This window comes from Coturnix japonica, chromosome 1, assembly GCF_054131305.1.
Source record: "Coturnix japonica strain WE chromosome 1, WE-NBRP24, whole genome shotgun sequence".
NCBI lineage: Eukaryota > Metazoa > Chordata > Aves > Galliformes > Phasianidae > Coturnix > Coturnix japonica.
In genome coordinates this window covers 43476629-43495489 of record NC_140663.1, presented here as the reverse complement: position 1 = coordinate 43495489, position 18861 = coordinate 43476629, and the positions used below count along the sequence as shown (strand labels likewise).

The 18861-nt window shown below is 41.9% G+C and overlaps 2 protein-coding genes and 1 long non-coding RNA gene across 4 annotated transcripts; 1 reads left to right on the top strand and 2 right to left on the bottom strand.

Annotated features, from left to right (window-relative positions):
- Window positions 1-1515: 1515 nt before the first annotated feature.
- Window positions 1516-11426, bottom strand: WBP11 (WW domain binding protein 11). Its single transcript, XM_015859682.2, has 12 exons — window positions 11299-11426; window positions 10239-10348; window positions 9346-9377; window positions 8756-8849; window positions 8359-8555; window positions 7464-7597; window positions 6733-6932; window positions 5800-5994; window positions 5084-5185; window positions 4119-4427; window positions 3322-3504; window positions 1516-2629 (listed from the first exon to the last, which is right to left on the bottom strand). Exons 2-12 carry the CDS (start codon window positions 10300-10302, stop codon window positions 2196-2198), a joined length of 1944 nt encoding a protein of 647 aa, XP_015715168.2. The 5' UTR covers window positions 10303-10348; window positions 11299-11426; the 3' UTR covers window positions 1516-2195.
- A 549-nt stretch (window positions 11427-11975) lies between these two features.
- Window positions 11976-18848, top strand: LOC107312338 (uncharacterized). The gene is made up of 3 exons (XR_014934455.1): window positions 11976-12594; window positions 17561-17651; window positions 17836-18848. It is a non-coding gene; the product is annotated as an uncharacterized LOC107312338 (long non-coding RNA).
- On the bottom strand, window positions 13496-17855 carry SMCO3 (single-pass membrane protein with coiled-coil domains 3). Of its 2 annotated transcripts, none has more exons than XM_015859664.3 (2): window positions 16977-17855; window positions 13496-15011 (listed from the first exon to the last, which is right to left on the bottom strand). In XM_015859664.3, exon 2 carries the CDS (start codon window positions 14992-14994, stop codon window positions 14317-14319), a length of 678 nt encoding a protein of 225 aa, XP_015715150.2. In that variant the 5' UTR covers window positions 14995-15011; window positions 16977-17855; the 3' UTR covers window positions 13496-14316. The 2 variants fall into 2 exon arrangements, with proteins under 2 accessions (XP_015715150.2, XP_015715158.2); XM_015859672.3 differs by having other exon boundaries at window positions 13496-15008.
- Window positions 18849-18861: the final 13 nt, after the last annotated feature.

Here is an 18861-nt window from a genome sequence, read left to right as displayed (position 1 = left end):
CGGCTGCCCCGCTCCGGGCGCCCCCCACGTTCAGCAGCGCTCCGTGGCCGTGGGCGGGGCGCCACCGGGAGCTGGTTTCGCAGTCGGTTCTGAGCGATCGGATATTGGAAGAGAAAAGGTTAAAAGGTTATCAGCAGCGTCCAGCTGCATTTGACCTTTGCACGATGATGCTGATGAGGCAGGCGGGGACGTGAATGAATGGACTAAAGCACGAGCAGCCCCAGATCCCCCCCTGCTTTGGTAAAAGCAATGGGAAGAAGTCACCGCTTCGTGCTCTTTTCACTTAGATCTGCACTAGAGACAAAGAAGTAACATCTCCCACATTGATTTAGCTTAAGGCAAACCAAACACAGGGTGTTTCTGCTGTCAGCCCTACGTGCACCTGATTTCTCCATACAGTCCCTGCATACACATACAGTGCCTTTGCAGTTCATCCAAAGCCACAACAGAATGGAGAAGTCCTATGGGAGTGCACCACACAGGAGGCAGCAGTGCCCTGCCTGGCCTCGGACCCTTTGCAGGAAGATAACCTCGTGTTCCCTAGAGGATTTGCATAGTCAAATCCAGCTCTTCTGTTTGCCTCCAGAACCAAGGAAAACAAAATCAATGGTAAGTCTGAGCCATTAATGCTCAGTCTGAGGCTTACAGCCAACTAAAGGTATGGTCTGAGGCATCCACCAGTCTGGCAGCCTAAGAATAGACTTCAGTAAAGAGCATTTATGTTATGACAGCCACCAGTCTGGCTATATTCACTTAGAAACTGATTTATTGTTAGAGGATTCACCCTTAAGCCCTTGAAGTCGTTCAGTGCAAGACACTCAACGGGGACAAAGTTCTCCCACTCTTCTGTGCTCTCTCAGGGCTTATTTTGTTGCCTTCTTAAAGAACAAGATAAAGGCACTTTCATAAATAGCTAACTCCTAATCTTGTGCTCAAATTCAGCACTTCAGACAGAACTTAGTTCAAAACTGCGGATCTCCCTCTGAAGAAGGAATACATTTGGAAAAGTCTTACTGCCTACACAGCTGATCCCACAGGTCTTCAGATGGTTTTGTCTACAAGAAACCATTAAGTCATATTCCCATTTGACACAGACTGCAACTTATTTTTTGTAAAGACTTCTGGAAGACCTCTGTCCAAGTTTAGGTTGGACATTAGGAAACACTTCTTTACAGAAAGGGGAGTTAAACATTGGAATAGGCTCCCCAGGGAGGTAGTTGAATCACCGTCCCTGGATGTGTTTAAGAGCCATTTGGATGTGGTGCTCAGAGATATGATTTAGCAGAGGGTTGTTAGACTTAGGGTACTATGGTGAGGCTGCAGTTGGACTTGATCTTCGAGGTCTTTTCCAACCTGGGTAATTCTATGATTCTATGATTGACTCTGTCAGTATAATTTACAGAACTAAAGCTACATTGCAAGTAAAACATATATATTTTTTTAATACTAGAAAATGAGAACCATCTCATTTTCCATTTGTATCCTAGATTTACATATATCACAAGGAAGCCAGTATTTTGATACACTGAATATTTATTGTCTTTCACAAGACAAAGTGAAGGTTCCCCTGCCAATGAAAAGCCATCAAGATGACGGTTAAGGGGACAGGGTGCCAAATTCCAGTGTACAGTATACGCAACAAATGACCGCCCTGACTACCCGGAATAAAGATGATTGATCTCACTGCAACTAAAAAAAAAAAAAACCAAAAAAAAAACCAAAAACAACAGGATTATAAAATATTTACAGAAAGGAACAGTACAGAAAATAAAACCATGTGTGTATGAAATGCTGCTAATGTTTTTCTGGCTCCTTAAAAATTGGCTCCACTACCCTCACCAGAGCATTCAGGATGTGAAAGGATTCGGGAAGAGCAAAGACAGCCCCAGCTCCTACACCCCCTCCACAGAGCACCGTCACCTCCTCCAAGGAAGTGGGAGGACTCAAGGGAAGCAGCGTTGCCTTACTGACTGTAATTCCCTTGCTCCAAGTGGACATGTGAGCTCTGAAAGGAAGTACCTGGCTGCACCTCACCTGCAGCAGCCTCTATTCAGATCGTACTGGCAAGTTAACCCATGGGTAGGGAACCATTCCCTGTTATATGAGCCCTTCCATTGCTGGCAGAAAGACCTTTCCCTCTTCCTCTGTGGTGGCCTGATCTGTGCTCAGAGGGCAGGAAAGCTGATTGGGATAGGTCAGAGAAGACCTTCCATTTCCTTCATGAAGGCTTCATACACATCATCCTTTGTCTGTACAGAGATAGGGGCAGACGATCCAGCCTTAGGGGCAGCTTTGGTTAATGGGAGAGCAGGCTCATCATCTTGTTTTCTCTGGGAGGCAGCCAATGCCCCTTTATTCTCCCTACGCACTCGCAAGGCAGTGGGCACAAAGCGAGTGATTTCTGCCTTGGGGTTAGTGATCTGTGGCTTGGCACTGATAGTAGCCGTGGCCTTCTTCTCAATAGTGGCTGCACTGGTGTCATCCGCCTTGGGACGCTGAATCAAGCTGGGTGGGGCACTCAGAACACCCGGGTTTGGAAGAGGAGCTGGTGGATAAAGCCCAGGCGGGGCAGGTCCTAATGGAGGCACCAGAGGTGGCCGCAACATGCCCGGGCGAGGAGGAGGGATACCTGTAAAGACGAAGAAAAAAGGTGAGCTGACTTTATCTGGAATTGCTAAAAGTCTTTGGACAAAAATAATGCAAAATCTCAGCCAAAAACTGTCAACAAAATGCAGAGGCTCTGGCTTAAGAGAAAGGGAAACAGGGAGAAGCATTGCACCAGTAGATAGCTCCCGACAAGAAGGTAGAAGATGTATTAGGACAAGAAAACTGCTCAGCAGACTTGGAAAGCCACAAGAACCTGTATATTGCTCTCTTTCCACTTTCAAAGTTAAAAAGCGAAAAGCTTCCTTGAAGATTTATCCCACTGGAATTTCAAAATCAAAAACACGTGACTAGTCAGCAAAACAAAAAAAGTCCCAACACACTATCACCTATTCAGAAACAATGAAGCACAAATTTAAACACTGAAATTATTGATTATAGGTGCCAGATCTCTTACTATCAAAATACACATAGCGATATGGAATTATTTGTTATTATACATAAAAAGAAATGGCAAAAAGGATCAACCGGAAAGAACCTAAGGGCGTACCTTTAGCTGCACATACTAGGACAAAGGCAATATGGTAGTAGGGAACTATTTAAGGTCTAAAGGAATATCTGATTCTCCAATTAGATATACTGACTTGGTCACCACAACAACGATTACAGAGAACTGGGAAGACAAAGTAGGGAAAGACTTGGCTCCGAGTACTTTACCTGGTGGGGCAGGAGGTGGCAAGCGAGGAGGGGGCCCACGAGGAGGAGGGCCTGGGGGCAGACCAGGTGGGGGACCGGGGGGAGGGCCTGGGGGTCGCCCAGGTGGGGGACCTGGTGGTAGAAGTCGAGGTAAAGGCCCACGCAGTCCTGGTAAACCAGGAGGTCTCAGGAAAGGAGGAGCTCCTGAAAGCATACACATAAGAGATTAAAAACTTCAGTTCATGGATAAAAGAACAATCCCACCTGCTAATAGTGAAGATTTTCAACAGAAGCTTCAGAGATATTTTCAAAGTAGCCAGCTGTCAGATTAAACAGATCTTCTACAAAGTCTCAGGAAGAGGCAACAGTTGTAGAACCAAGAAAGCTTCTTGGTTATATTAAAATACAAACATTTTCTCCATCTTGGGAGAAGGCTTTTCCCCATGTATTGAATCAACAGTTGAGAATGGCTAATAAACTAGGGTTATCTGAACTTAAATAGTTAGAAATGAAAGTATTTCAGTTTTTTCATGCTGTTCTTCTGGCCTGAAATGTATAAAGTAATTTCACTCTACTGAAAATAGCTGCTTTGAGGTTTGAGGTTCCCCTTCTAGGGGATGTCAGAAACAAAACTGTTGGAAGACATTACGAAAACCACACTGACAATGGAAGAAACCTCACAGGTCTCAGCAAATACCACACTGGGCTTCTGTACTTAATGTCTAAAACGCTCCGCAGCTTCATAACCCTGACACTGATAAACCATCTGTAGTACTGAGAGCCTGCATTCTTCAAAACAAAACAAATCAAATATTCACCCGGTGGAGGGCCAGGAGGGAGGCCAGTGGGTGGCCCTGGGGGCCTCAATGGAGGGGCTGGAGGTGGTCCTAGTGGAGGTGGCCCAGGCATAGGAGGTGCCTGTATCTGACTTGAAGCAACGGCTTGCGAAGATTGCTGCTGAGTTGAGGCTGCAGTAGACGACCCAGTCTCTGCAAGAGACTCCTCACTATGTTGCTGCTGCTGCTGCTGCTGTTGCGATGTGTCTTCAGACTCTGAGTCTTCTTCATCCTCCTCCTCTTCTTCTGAATATTCTTCCACTTCCCTCCCTTCTTCTGGGATTTCCTGACCTGGAAACAGACACGTTAATAAAATCAGTCCACAAGTAATAAATTTGGCAACATAAAACACTAAATAAGAATGAAAAGAAATTCTCCTCAAAGGAATGAAAACTGATTATACTAATTAATATACACAAAATGAAAAAAACAAAAACAAAAACTAGATAGTTCTGCTTTCCTGTGGGAACTAAAACTTCTATTAATAAATCTGAACTGCAGTTATTTGAGTTTGTGGGAGATAAAACTTTTAAAATAGAAAATATCACAGATTATTTAGTCCCCAAAATAGACATAACCACCACTTCCAAGAAACCCATCTTCTCCCAGCTTCCTTTCTCCTCTCCCCTCCACCCCAAAAAAGATACAAGTGTTGTCTTTGTATCGATTTAAAATGAAAAGTCTTGACTCCATGTGTTAATACCTTTCTTCAAAGGGATATTTTTAGGAAGTATTAAACCCTGCAGATAACAGTCTGAGCACAGTAGGCTAAAAATAATAATCTAAATTAAAACTAACCACATCTTACGTACATTCTTAGTAGATTTTCAAGTATGTCAGTAATGCATTTACTTCTACAAAACAGATTGTGCAAATTAAGTTCACCAGAGAAACCTCATCTGCAAATCTAATAGCATGCTTCCTCTCAGTGTATCCATATCACCCACCTGCCATTCTTAACATCATGGCCTGGAGTGGAGTCAGTTCTTTCATGTTCTTTTTCTTCTTCCGTGATTTCCCAGGCATGTCTGCAAACCTTACGCTATGACCTGGGGAAAGCAAAGCACGAACAAAAAAAATGGGCAGGGGGAACAGAATAAATCAGTGAATATAAAAATAAGATACATATTTATATAATATATGAAAACATAAAGATGAATGTATACATGAAATACACATGGAAGTCTTTCACTTGGTACAGAAAATACATCATTATGACATAACTCTTATTTAGGGGCATCATTAAGAGCCATCTTCTTCCCAATCTTTTTGGTAACCTAGGATTTTCTGTCAATTGGACTCCTTTTAAACAATCAAGAGACATCATTCAAAAGCATTAATAGTGCAGCCATCACAGAAGTACTATTCAAGTCACCAAAGAATGAGTATATTTTAGAGTAAGGCTTAATTTGTTGTGGGATCCTTTGCTCTTTCAATGCTTCAGGTGACAAATCTTGCACATTCAGATACTTCACATTCATCAATAAATATATTCATCAATAAATAATTCTTCAGCTGGAATTTCAATGAGCCAAAACAAAATTCCTTGTCTAAACAGACTACTACTTTTTTCTCCCTTCCCCACAGTAAGGAAAACAAAGACTGTTCAGTAGTACTTTTCCTCCGAAAACTCAAAAGTCCAACCTGTAAATCCCCATCATACCTGATTTCTTTTCTTCTCCGCCTTCCCTCTCCTTGTCATTATCACGATGTGGGAAGTCATCACCTTCACTGTCTGCATCTGACCTATCACTGTCACTATCATCACTACTCTCATCATGCTTGTCTTGATCCATATCCTCAGGATAGCCTTCATCCTCACTTGTACTGGACATATCATCATCATGCCCTCGCTGTCCTGTGAAAAGCAAAGTATTAAGACAGACATGAACTCCAAGCACACTGGTGGGAAAGGCAGAATATTTTAAGTTCACAGTAAGAAGAATCTTCCTAGCAACAGAGTGAGCAATGTATTGTCAATCCTTTGCTATTTAGCACACTCTTAAGGAGTATTCTGGGGAGAATGCTGGTAAGATTTCCTATTAACAGTTGATTAACTGGCAGTAAATAAGTGAAGGGAACTGCAATATACAACTTCCCCCTCTAGAAATATTTCAGTCCTTTTTGGTATGCAGTAAGGTTGATCTACCCATTCATAGAAGCTTGTATGGAAAATACAGTAACTGTTTGAAAATGTATCCCCAGTTTTGGTGCTAGGACTTTTGTTTGTTTTCCTGCGTTTTATAGCAAGGTGGGGGGAAAGATTTATTCTCTGCAAATATACATATTGTCTCCTTAAAAAGAGAGTAAAACACATTTCAGCCTTGCTAAGACTACGTAGGAAAACAGTTTATGCAACATAATGAAATCTGCAAGCTGTAAATAAAAGATACAGCATTTAGAAATAGACTCAATAACAAAATGGCAGATGTTACGAAATATATCAAAATGACCTCAAGATTGCAAATCACACAAAGAGTTCTTCTAGTACAAACATTCAGATTACCCAGATGATACCTTATCTAGAGCGCACAGTGCTCACAGCAGTACTATCAACAGCAAGAAAGAACCCAGAAAGAGATAGGAAAGTCCTTGCCTGGTTCAGAACCATAAGAAACGTCTTCTTCTCGCCTTCGAGGAGCCATCTCCAAAGCAAAACCCACTTTACGGCCATACATCTGTAGGACTTGTGGTGGGGGTGGCCCTGGAGGAGGTCCTGGGGGCTTCCTGCCAGGAGGTAAACGTGGAACACCAAGCCCAGGAGGGGGAAGCATAGAAATAGATCGAACCGGTGGTCTGCAAATAAGACAGAAAATGGAAACCAGGGAAGCCACAAACAAATACAAACAGCTTATACAGCAAGTTGGTGAAATCAAACTACTCAGAAAAAAATATATATTTTTGCATAGGAAGCGCTAATACTAGCTAATACTAGCTTGAGGAGCCAGACACACAAATAAAGTAGGAATTTAAACTGAATGTATTAGCAAGACAAAAAAAACTAAAAAAGCCACGTGACAGTTTAAGGGGCATTTATGTTCAAACAACACGGCAGGGCTTTAAGTTTGACCAATAAACAGAAAGACAAGTGCTAGAAGGTACAAAATACAACCCAAATCAGTTTAAACAAAAACTGTAACAGGAAGGAAAGATTAAGGTTTTCCACTTAAATCAAAACAAAAAAAAAACACACAACAAACCAATTCACACTCACAGAACTTCCTATTTCTGCTACTCAATATTACCTCTGCTTCCAACCCCAGCTCTTTCCTAGTAAAAAAACATTTCCTGTTTTCCTTTCCCCTCCAAGCATCCTTTCCCTCTTACCCATAGGCTGATGTTTTCTTGAGGATAGAAGGTGGCTGGGCCCCAGGAAGGGGAATGTCTTGTATAAGGATGTTGGAGGGAGCATGAGGCATGTCAGGTAAAGGGATACTTTCCACTTCAACATGCTGAGCGTTCTGGGAGAGAAAAACACAAAAATAAAAACTGAGTCACTTCCACAGAAGTTACTGCACAGTCTCACTATCTTTAAGAACACCTGACACATGGGACCTGCCATCACTTGCCAAAGGTCTATTTTGAGGGCATGCTGCCTTACAGCAGTCAATATTGCAGTAAATACCTCCAGTACAAAACAAATCACACACACAGTGCATAGGTGAAAAACTTCAGTCTTTCAGGTAAACCCAGCCACATATTCATCACCATTTAGACCTTCTGTCCCTGAAACAACAAAACTGTAGACAAGTCTGCCTACACCTCCTGAGCATCCAAAAAGCTTAAATCACAGGCTCTGTATGTTCCAGAAGATTTTAAATACTTGCACTTTATGCAACATTATATTCTTTCGTACAGGAAGAATTATGCAGAAAGGTCCTCAAATAAATGCCAAATAACTATTTCCAGATCCAGATTTAGCAGAAATGCTAACCGCACATTCATATGTTCTCTCTCTCCTTAATTCACAAAACAGATTCTGATGTTGATCTGATCAGTTTTCCCTTTTCCCTTTAATCTATTGATAAATTAAATCAATATAAGAGAGAGAAATACAGACTTCTCATCCTCCACACCATCTGGAGTTACTAAGCAACCCAGTACGTGTGCCTAATATTAACTAAATATTTACTGGTCCCTTATAAAGGCCTTTCTTTTCAAACTGTTGCACCTAAAGAGGAGTACATAGTACAGTCACAAGCCTCAATACTACAAGCATTACCTTGACAGCATCAAAATACTGGCTGAGTTGTGCTCTCTTCTGCTCATACTCCACTTCCAACTTGCGCAGTTCTTTATAGATGTCAGGATTCTCCTTCTCATAGAGCCGTAAGATACGCTCAAAAGTCTCACGGAGCTTTTTGCGTTTATCCTTTAGCACCTTTTCATTAAGCTGTGGCTGCTGCACTGGGTTAAACTCTAATCAAAGACAGCAAAAGCAAGCCAAAAACTCAAAAGTTACTCTACTTTACAATCAAAATTAACGAAACAACTTCAAACCAAACCACTTGCAGTTCGTATTTCCAGTAAGTCTGCAATGTTAAGACCGAAGGTCACTAATATAATCATTACTCAGTGTTTGACTACTATCTCCAACACCCAATACCTCCCTTACTCACCCATCTCATCCAATTTTTCCATGTCCCGGATGATCTGCTTTGGGTCTTTCATCTTCAGTACAGCCGCTCGTACCATCATTCGTTGCTTTTTGTTCTAAGAGGATCAAAAATCAAGGAGATCAGAAAAGAGACACAGGAGAAAGAAAAATCTTTGTATCAAACAATTCTTTTTCAACACTCCCAATCTACAGGGGGGAAAAAAAGACATCTCCAGATGCCTTGCAGATATTAACCACAGCACAAATCAGCAGCAGAGATGTTTTGAACTTCTAGGAGCTGCAATTCCACTATCTCACTATTTACAGATGCTTCTATAACTCATACATTCCAATGAAGACACAATCAGTAAAATAAGCCAAAAGGCAAAAGCAACACAATGAATCATGCCAACAAATACATAAAGGTCGTTTTGTTTTGATTCAAATCCAGATTTCTGTGTTTTCTTAACTGCTTGGACAGTATATCCCTAACTAAATTTTACAAGATCAACTGAAACAGTAGTCTATTCACCACTCATGGTCATTTATAATCACAAATATAACACATAGCACAGGAAATGCCAAGTAAATGCTCCAGATCTCTTTATGTACCTTTTTTAGTTCCCTTTTCCGAGCTTCCTTTCCTAGAGAGAGGGAAGAAAAAAGAAGAGAAAAAAAAAAACAATTTGAAAGAGCGGATCAAACTCACAAACAACTTTTCCTCCATTTTAACAAGTGCTATTTTTTAACAGCTCATTCATTTTTCATATTTCATTAAACAAAAGGAAACTTTAAAACTTATCTTCCTGTTGATAGACAAATACAGCATGAAATAGAAATCTGTTTCATAGGTGTTATATAGAAAGAAAATGCAATACAGAAGTATTTAGGCCTCTAGAAACAGCGATGTTTTTATACAGAAAAGAACAATAGACAAAAAAAGGCACAGTGATGCATGCAATGTAAAAGACTGCCGCTGAGATATAGTGCCAACAAGAAACAATGCCCTTTAAAAATATGCAGGTTTTGAATACACATCTGAAACAAAGCACGCTCACAGCAGAAGCCTGGGCTTTCTGTTTCTGTGTAGCACTGAAAATGCAGTACATTACAAAAAGGAAAACAAGGTCAGACAACTCCCTCCAGTAACCTGAGCCTTGGCAAAATGTGACCATTCCACAAATTCTAGCCTCAGATAGATTACCTACACCTCAAGAAGCAGGACAGCCAACAGTTAAGTATAGAAACTTAACTGTTTCTATAGTTAGAAATTGCCAGTGACAATTAGAGTAAGAATTAAGGGACAAACAGTGTGAAGCAGCAATGGTATGCAAACCAGTAGCTTCTTGGCAAGTTTCTACACCAGCCAAAATGGAGACAGTACTTTTTGGGTTTGGGAAAGTCAGTTCTCAGTCAGAAGTGATGATCTTCCCCTCAGAGGAAGATTTTTATCTGCTTGCCTGGGACTCCCCATTTCCTTTTGCTTAACTTCTATGGGTACTTACGAGCTTGGTCTGTGGGATTCATGAATTTCCCACTCTTGGTGGATGATGTAGATCTCCGCCCCATTTTGACTTTTTCTCTTCTGCTTCAAAATAAAAGAACTGAAAAAGACCTGGAAAAGATGACCATAATTTCAGGTCCTATACATAAGCAGGACTCGTGTGCTTGTTCATCCTCTTTGTAGTAGTAGGTTGACAAACAATCGAACAAAAGAAAACCTCAAATACAGGATTGGAGGATCTCAGAATACAAGTTTGGGCATTCACATCAAAACCATCTTATTTTTACTAAGTATCACTTATAAAGCAGTTGTAAGTAAGCAGTTGAAGTGCATACTTTAAACAAGTCAGCTTGTTCTTCACCTCAAGACTTAAACCTGAAAGCTTCTTGCTTTTAGAAAAATAAAATGCATTATTTTAACTGTTATCGTATCCCTCCATAACATAAGCATGGCAGAGCCTTTCTAGCTTTCCACTTAATCACATAAAACATCTCTATTGCAAATGTTTCCCATAAACATCCTTCTTTGCCCAGACTTCTAGGATGCCCTTGACTTCTTCCCTACCAACCACCAACTACCCCATCCATCAAAAACCACTCTGTACACATTCTTTTTCTCATCACACACCACTGCCCTTATGCCATCTCAATCTGTTTCAAGCCGCATCACAATGATCAGTAAGGAAAGACTATTCTAATGAAGGGTTCTTTCCTGCCTTCGGGCATTTCTTTAACTTACAGCCAACTGCAGAAATACAATCAGAGGCACTGCCTTTCTCAAAGAGAATAACGTTCTCAAACCTCGATCCCAAATTCTTTTAGGGTAAAAAGGAGGGTCCACACAAGATAATCGCTGTAGGAGGAGGAGAAAAACAACCACCCCAACGCGTGCTTTGTGAGCACTGAGAAGCGAGGCAGAAAGTCTCCCATCGAAGTACACGAAAGCCTCCCCTCCTCCCTCGAGGGATGCTGGGGGAAAGGAAGAAGGCGGCAGCGCCAACCGCCTTCCACCCCCCGCTTTCTTTCCCTTCCCCCAGCCCAGCCCCATCCCTTTCCTCTCACCACTCGGCCCGGTGGGGCAAGGCGGGGCGGGGGTGGCTCAGTTCCCTCCCACCGCCGCCGCGGCCTCTACCACCACCGCGCTGCCCGCCGCTGCCGCACCGCCATCTTGAACCGGGACGGAGTAGCGCGCCGCTGTAAAGCACGAGCGCCGTAAAGCACGATTGTCGTAAAGCACGAGTGCCGCCCAGTGCCTCTCAGAGCAGCTTTGAGATCTATGATCCCGTTGCCGTTCTGGTACGCGCGGGGGCTGCCGGGATGGTGGCGGATTGTGGGGATTGGGAAATAAAGCCTTGAAAAATCTGCATTGTTGTGAGACTTTTTCACTGTTTAATGGACGCTGAGAGAAATAAATAGATGTAATTTAAATCCCATGGTAGAAAGAAGCAGGGTAAAGATGATTTTGCTGACAGCTTCAGCAGCCAAATGAGGCCATTGGTTGCTTAGCAATGGAGTTCTGCTTATTTTAGAGCATGTGTATTATACAGATTTAATTCTTCATTCTGTGCCCACACGTTGAGCAGGGAGGGAATACATGAGTGGTGTGATGGGAGCACCTCCACCATGTGCATCAAACACGTGCCGTGCCTGCTCCTCACACAGGTTGGGTCCCTCCCTGTGGCGACAGGACCCGAGGGAATGGCCACAAGTTGTATCAGATGAGGTTTAGACTGGACATAAGAAGGAACTTTTTCTCTCAGAGAGTGGTCAGGCACTGGAATGGCTGCCCAGGGAGGTGGTGGAGTCGCCATCCCTGGCAGCGTTCAAGAGGCATTTGAATAGGGAGAGCTAGGAGATATGGTTTCATGTTTTTCTGTAGGTATGGTAAAGGGAGGACGGTTGGACTAGATGATCTTATAGGTCCTTTCCAACCTTGTGATTCTATGAATACTGGGCTCAGGGCAATGCGTTACCATGGTGGCCACAACTGCTTTCTCTCATGAACATCTACTGACTATTAGAAAAGTCTAATAACAACTGTCAGTGAAATCAGCAAGTCCCACGGATATTTTTTCTTCATGGAGTTGTGGAAAGGAAGGCGTTGGGTTATTTTAACCTCAGAACTGCCTCGTGGGGCTGGGAGGTGCTATGCCCCACTATGAGGTCAGCTCCCTGGGGTTCTGACCAGGCTTCTGTGGGCTCACAGCCTTCTCTGCCCCTTAAGCTGTAGGAAAGGCTCCGGCCTGCTGGGCTCCAGCAACTTCAGCATCTTATGGACATGAGGACATCTCAGGCACCTGGTTTTGCATGGAAGACATCCTTCCACTAGGCCCAGCAGGACCAAGAATCAATCAAAAGGTGAATAGAAACTGTATTTTTAGGTTATTCATTTTGTGCCCTGCTTCCAATGGCACTGCTTAGAATTTGCTTTCAAGAAAATGTGGGTAAGCTCCCTGAAAAGTAAATAGATTTGCTTCTGTTTAACTCTGCTTTTCTCCTATAGCAGTGACTGACAATCTCATAAAGGTACATGGCAAGCTTTTTCTCCCTAACTTATAACGTAAATTGGTGCACAGAAAGCAGAAGCAAAACTCAAAATGGCACTGCTTCTGCAGCTGTAGTTTGTACAGCCTCTTGCCTCTAAACAGCCGCCCTTAAACTCACTGCTGTACAGGACAGGAGTGAGACTACGTTACACATTAAACAAGATGCTTTAGGTCATCATGACAACACAAAAGCTTATGTCTAGGTAATGCAATGTTTTTTGCTTCCTCTGAATTGCCTCTCCTGGCTCACATTGCCCAGCCTGTGGCTTGTGCTGGTCCCAGTTAATCAAGTCAGCAATGGCCTCTCTGGCATCTGAACTTTGTCACTGATGGCTCAGAGATGCTTGAGGGCCAGCAGCTGCACTGCCATCTAGTGGCTCCCACGCTGGTGAAAACAGAAGAGAAAAAAAAAAAAACACAATAAAGTGGGAGTAGGAGAAAAGGGGGGGGGAAATTGTATGTACACACACACACAGCACCAAAACGGAATGTAAGATGGCAGTAGACAGCTTCCTTGATGTAATCTCACCCATCTCCTCATTTTTCCAGGCATTATCTAACCAATATTTGATGCTGAATTTTCACAAGCACGTACAAAGAATTTATAAGCTGCATCCATAATGAAGGATTTTAATATTCTTTTCTCTTGATTTGGTTTGAGATTGATTTCTCATGACAATTAAAACAAATAAACCAAGTGCAGAAAAGAGAGCTCTGAGAATATTTAGATACATTTTTATTAATTCCTAAATTCTATGTGACTGAGAGAAAAAAAGCAAACCACAGCAAATCAGAGCTTGACAGTAGATCATGCCCTTGCTTCTAGCTTTGTGCTGAAAGTCTGCACAATAAGTCCATTTGGTGGCAAGTTGTGAAATATAGAATCAGAGTATTTTTAGCAGTCCCACACTGGTGACTCGTAAAGTACTTGTAAGTAAATTTAGCTCATTAATAGGGCTGTAATCTTACAAATCCTTGTGTAAGCATGTAATGCCATTTGATCAATAAAGCAGCAAGTGTGCACAGAACCTGTGAGTGGACAGGAGCAGGACAATACTGATAACAAGATGTTGCTCACAGCTAGATACTCTAGGAGCACTACAGATGTTGTGTCCATAAGCCCATGATTTTCCTATCTGTTAATCTGCTAATATTAGAATGTGTATAAAGATCTGGCTGGCTCCTCAGGGAAGAATGGCACAGGAAATAGGAGTTACGTGTCCTTCAGCTAGTCCTTATAAGCGCTTCTATGAATGGGGAAATCAGCCTGTCAGATTTAGCACAAATCCACACTAAGAATTTAACGACTACAGCTGCCCAGATGATCATATGGGTTATTTTGCTGAAATCATTTTTTCCCATTATAATGTAACTTTGGTGGAGAAAATCTGGGAGAGAAAAATTGTACCTTCTCACCACTTCTGCTCCAGCAGTGCATATCACTGTCACCAGTACTAATAGTATTTCATCTACAATGCATCCTGGAAAACAGATGAAGAAGAGATACCACATATTTAAAGGGTTGCCTTTCCATTCACTGAACTTGATGTCTAACCAAAGAAGTCACTTCATGTATGGCACGCTGGTATTTTTCTGAGGCTTCTTTAAATTCAGCCAGGTGCTCCTCATAGCTCCTCACAGCTGCCAGCAGCTGATTCCTCTCCACAGCTCCCAGAATGGCATGGAGAATCATTTCCATGCCGAGCCCAAGGACAGTAATGCTGATCCCCCCAAGAACAGATGCCCCAATCTGCGCGAGGAGGCTGACAAGTTTGCAGACAGTGATAGTGATAAGGTTGGAGCTAAGTAGTTTGACAGCTACCATCCCAGCAGCTGAAGTCGCTTCTCCAAGAAGAATGGAAGAAACTTTATGGGCTATTGCAATTTTCTCCAGCTCAGGCTCTTTGATGTCGTACAGTTTCTGGTACAGCACAGGCTCCAGCTTCTCCTTCATGTCCCCATCAATCTTCTGTACTTGACACTGAATCTCACGCATCGCTCGAATGATAATATCACAGTTCTCTTTGACAGTGCTGCTCTCTCTCATCTTGATGTGGGTGATAGTACACCCCAGGTGTGCATTCAGAACTTCAGCCAGCTCATTTGTTGCATGGAAATTCATGGACATGCAGCCAAGCAATTCCTGGTGCAGATGGATCAGTTCTTGCCGTCTCCTGGGGTTTTCTGGGTAAATGAGGTCACTCAGTGCCATTCTTCAGGAATAAACTACTTCAAGAGAGAAAAGAAGATTCTCACTCTGTTTAACACCCATAGTCCCAGGACTTAATAAGCAATGAAATGTAGACTATTTTGTCTCTGCCTCATTAGCTCTTTTTATACTTGGCAAATCAAATCCAAAGACACAGCTTGTATATCCATAAATCTTAAATGCTGTTATGTATCCCTAGCCAATTATTCAAAAAGAAGCTTATGAGACATTGGACATGCTCAGAGCATCAGAACCAGCTAACAAATATGCAATTAGATCAGTAAAATGAACGTGAGTCTTCCCTCACTTAGCAAACTGCAGATGGTAGAAGCTGAACTAGTTCACCAAAGAACAGGAAAGGCTCATCTAGTCAGCGAAATCTAAAATAAGGTGTGGAAATGAAAGGCCTTTTCTAGACATACTTCTCTGTCAGCCTACTTCTTTTTCAATTAGTGGCATCCGATTTTTCGATGACTATAATGACTGTGCAGTCTGTATCAGCATAAGGGTGTTTTAAGCCACTGTAGTTTATTTCTTATCCCATTCAAGAGAAATATAGGAAATTTGTATGCATACTAAATCACATTTGGGAATTCATAGAGAGTAGCAAAATTATCTATAACAAACTCATCTATACCTGTATCACTTACACACAACTTCCAAGGTGATTTCTTTCCTGATATGTAGCCCCTCTTCCTTCACTGGTTCTTTCTTCAGTGTTCCTAATCACATTCCCTCCTAATGCCATGAAGTCTCTGTTGATTTTTTCACTGCTGAATGCCAAGCAGCTACAGGCAGCCCTCTGACATTCAGTGTGCCATGTCAACTCCTTCAGGATGCCTGCGATGTCAGACTGCCTCGGTGCAGCAGGCAGCAACCTGTCTGGTCTGCCCCGCTTATGCAGCCACACTCCCTCTCTGTAACCACTTTCTTTTAACCCATCACTGGATGCAAAGTAAAAATGATTTTGACTTCAGCACCCTCATCTTACATTGCAATGGAGCCAAACAATGAATGAGTAGGATAACTGGTCTCTTTTGTGAAGCTTTCTCAACCCTTTTATTGCAAATCTGAGCCACTGCTAAGCATTTCCAAGATAAATCTTCATTCTCTCAGTGATCTATATACTACAGTTACAGCTACAACTAATCAGGTGTAGGAGACTAGCTAGACTTTTCTCATTGAAAGTCTACATTTGTGATTGTTTGAAAGATACATTTGTGCCATTTTTGTCCTTTGTAGTTCCTGCATTATCAGCTAACTGTGAATCCTGCTGTATTTCACTAAATACATATTGCCCAACAAGATCACTATGGAAAAGCAGAACAATCTCAACACTCCTCTACCCAACTTTCAGTGTTACTGTTGAACCTCAAGGCAGTTCTCTCATGATTTTTTTCCACACTATTTTGCACAGTACATTGTTGTTTCAGACACTTACCTTGTAGTTCTGTCAAGGGAATAAACTCTTTAACTTATCTTTCTTAAGGCTAGAGGAAGCACAGGTTACATACAATGAAAGGTTTTGACTTTCAGGAAACAAAAAGTTCTGCCAGCTCAAGGTATGATTCCTTATGCTTCTGGGATGTTTTTGGCTTGTACTCTGACTCAGTATGATATTAATCCTTTCCACTTCACCGACGCTAAGTTGAAAGGTCATTTGTTAACCCCCATTTATACAAACTGAGAAGACACAATGTTCTAAGAGAAAGAGCATTTCAATGAACATTTTACCTACTAGAAAGCTACGGAGAATACTAATAGCATCTGTTCTTTATGCACGATTCTTTCAGCTTCCAGTAGTTTCTTTTGATGTTATGTCCCTTAAACATATATTATCTCTTATTCTTCACATTGACACTTCACTAACATTCACTTTTTAGAGTTAAGCAGGCTGCATACGTTTCCATATTTTTGTCTATTTCTCCACCTCCAGGAATGTTTTTGCCCAGAGGTTTTTCTAGTTAAACATTCAGACTGCCTACCTGATTGTGCCCAAGTGCTCTTTCAAACAGCTGAATGTGTACAGGACAGTGATCTCATCCTGTTTCCACTGTGTTCCTCTGGTGTTTTCCAGCAGCATGTGATGAGTCAGGAATCCAGAGCCTGGGCTTCAGCTGGGTCCTGCTGCCTGCCTGCTTGCCATTAATTTTATTGTGTGATGTTTACCTGAGTTCTCTTCATTTTCTTCCTCATTTTCCCTTCCTTTTAATTTTAACACACTGCAATTTATTTCATGCTAGTTTACAATTGTTAGGTCCTCCAAAGGCCTTTTGTTCCTGAAGAGAATAGGGACAGCATGAATCCATCTGCCTATGTCAGAAGTATCCATAGCCACTGCTGAAAGGGGATGGTACAACTTACTGTTCTCAGAACAATAAAAAAAGCCCAACATGTGAAGACTCCTGTAATATGTTTACTTTTGTGCATACCCACTACTATATACAAACTGAAGGACTATAGTTCTAAGGATGATGTAATGTAGATTGCCTGAGAGGACTTAGACAACTTTACCAATAAATATAAACTGTGAGAATACTTCATCTGCACCTCTGCTATTGCTTTTCAGATGACATGCTGAAGGTCAGATTCATAACTCCTGCATCCATAAGAATAACCGTACCTACAGCTTCTGACACCATATTTTGCAGGCCAGTTTGGTAAGATCACTGCAAAGGCTGATTAAGAGCTTTTTCTGTGGGTTTTTTTCTAACACTGAGGTCTTGTGGGGAGAGTAAAGTGGTTTGATAATCTCTAATATTCATTTCAGAAATGTGACATTCTAGCTGAAAATATTTGTATTTTCCCTCTGTGTTAGCTAAATTTCCTCTGTTTGCTTTCCAGAGCCAGACACCTCCTTCAGAAATGTTAGCCCGCCTCGGTTTTAGCAGCGATAAAGATAGGCTGGTGAAGGCCTGCCAGAATCTGTATGAATTAGTGTATATTTATGTCTCTGCAACCAATACAATATTCAAGATCCTCAATCAGCATCTTGGCACCAACTTCCCCATTTTGGCAGTAAAAGAAAATTTCAGCATTAAAGAGAACCTGCAGCTCCTCATCAGTGCTTTAAAAGACATGCAAGCCACGATGGAAACAAAAGACAAAGATGTACAGGAAAGCATGAAGCTAAGGTTGTATGCTAGAATTTCTGGTCCCATCCTCTCTCTACAGGAAAAAATGGCTGCAGTAAAAGAAATCTATGAAAATTATAAAGGGATCATAGGAGGCATCTTGGGCGCACTGGTTGCAGTGTTGTTAAAACTTGATAATTTCCCTGGCTCATTCGAGTCTGCTATGGAGCAATTACTGAGTTCACCTGCTTTATCCCTCCACGTGTCAGAACTTCTCATGGACTATGCTGATATCATTAAGATGCTGCAACAGAATGGGACACCAACCACCACAAGAGGCAGATCCTCCGCAGGTGAAACATCACAACAGCTCAGGCTTCGTTCTGTATCCTCCGACTCTTCACTTTTTGCTTTCATACAGACCCTCCTCCAAGGACATAGATCCATAAAGAAAAGCCTGAAAGTAGCAGCTGACTGCTTAGAGGAGGCTTTCAGGGTGCTGAGGCCGCCATGTGAAGCGTTCCAAATCTTTGTTAAAATGATTGAAGGCTGCATCCCAGCAATAGCAGAAAAGTTGCAAGAGACATAAATGTGCCAACGTGTCACAAGTCCACCTTGATTCCTTTAATTCTCACATAGGAAGAAGATCAAGCAAGCCTGAACGCATACATTCAAGATGTACCTGTGACAGCTGTTTCTCATCTTCCCAGCCCTTTCTGAAATCTGTACTTAGTGCCTCTGAGCATTTAGGAATAATAATAATAAAGATCTGTTGATCAATTATTTGAAATGAATG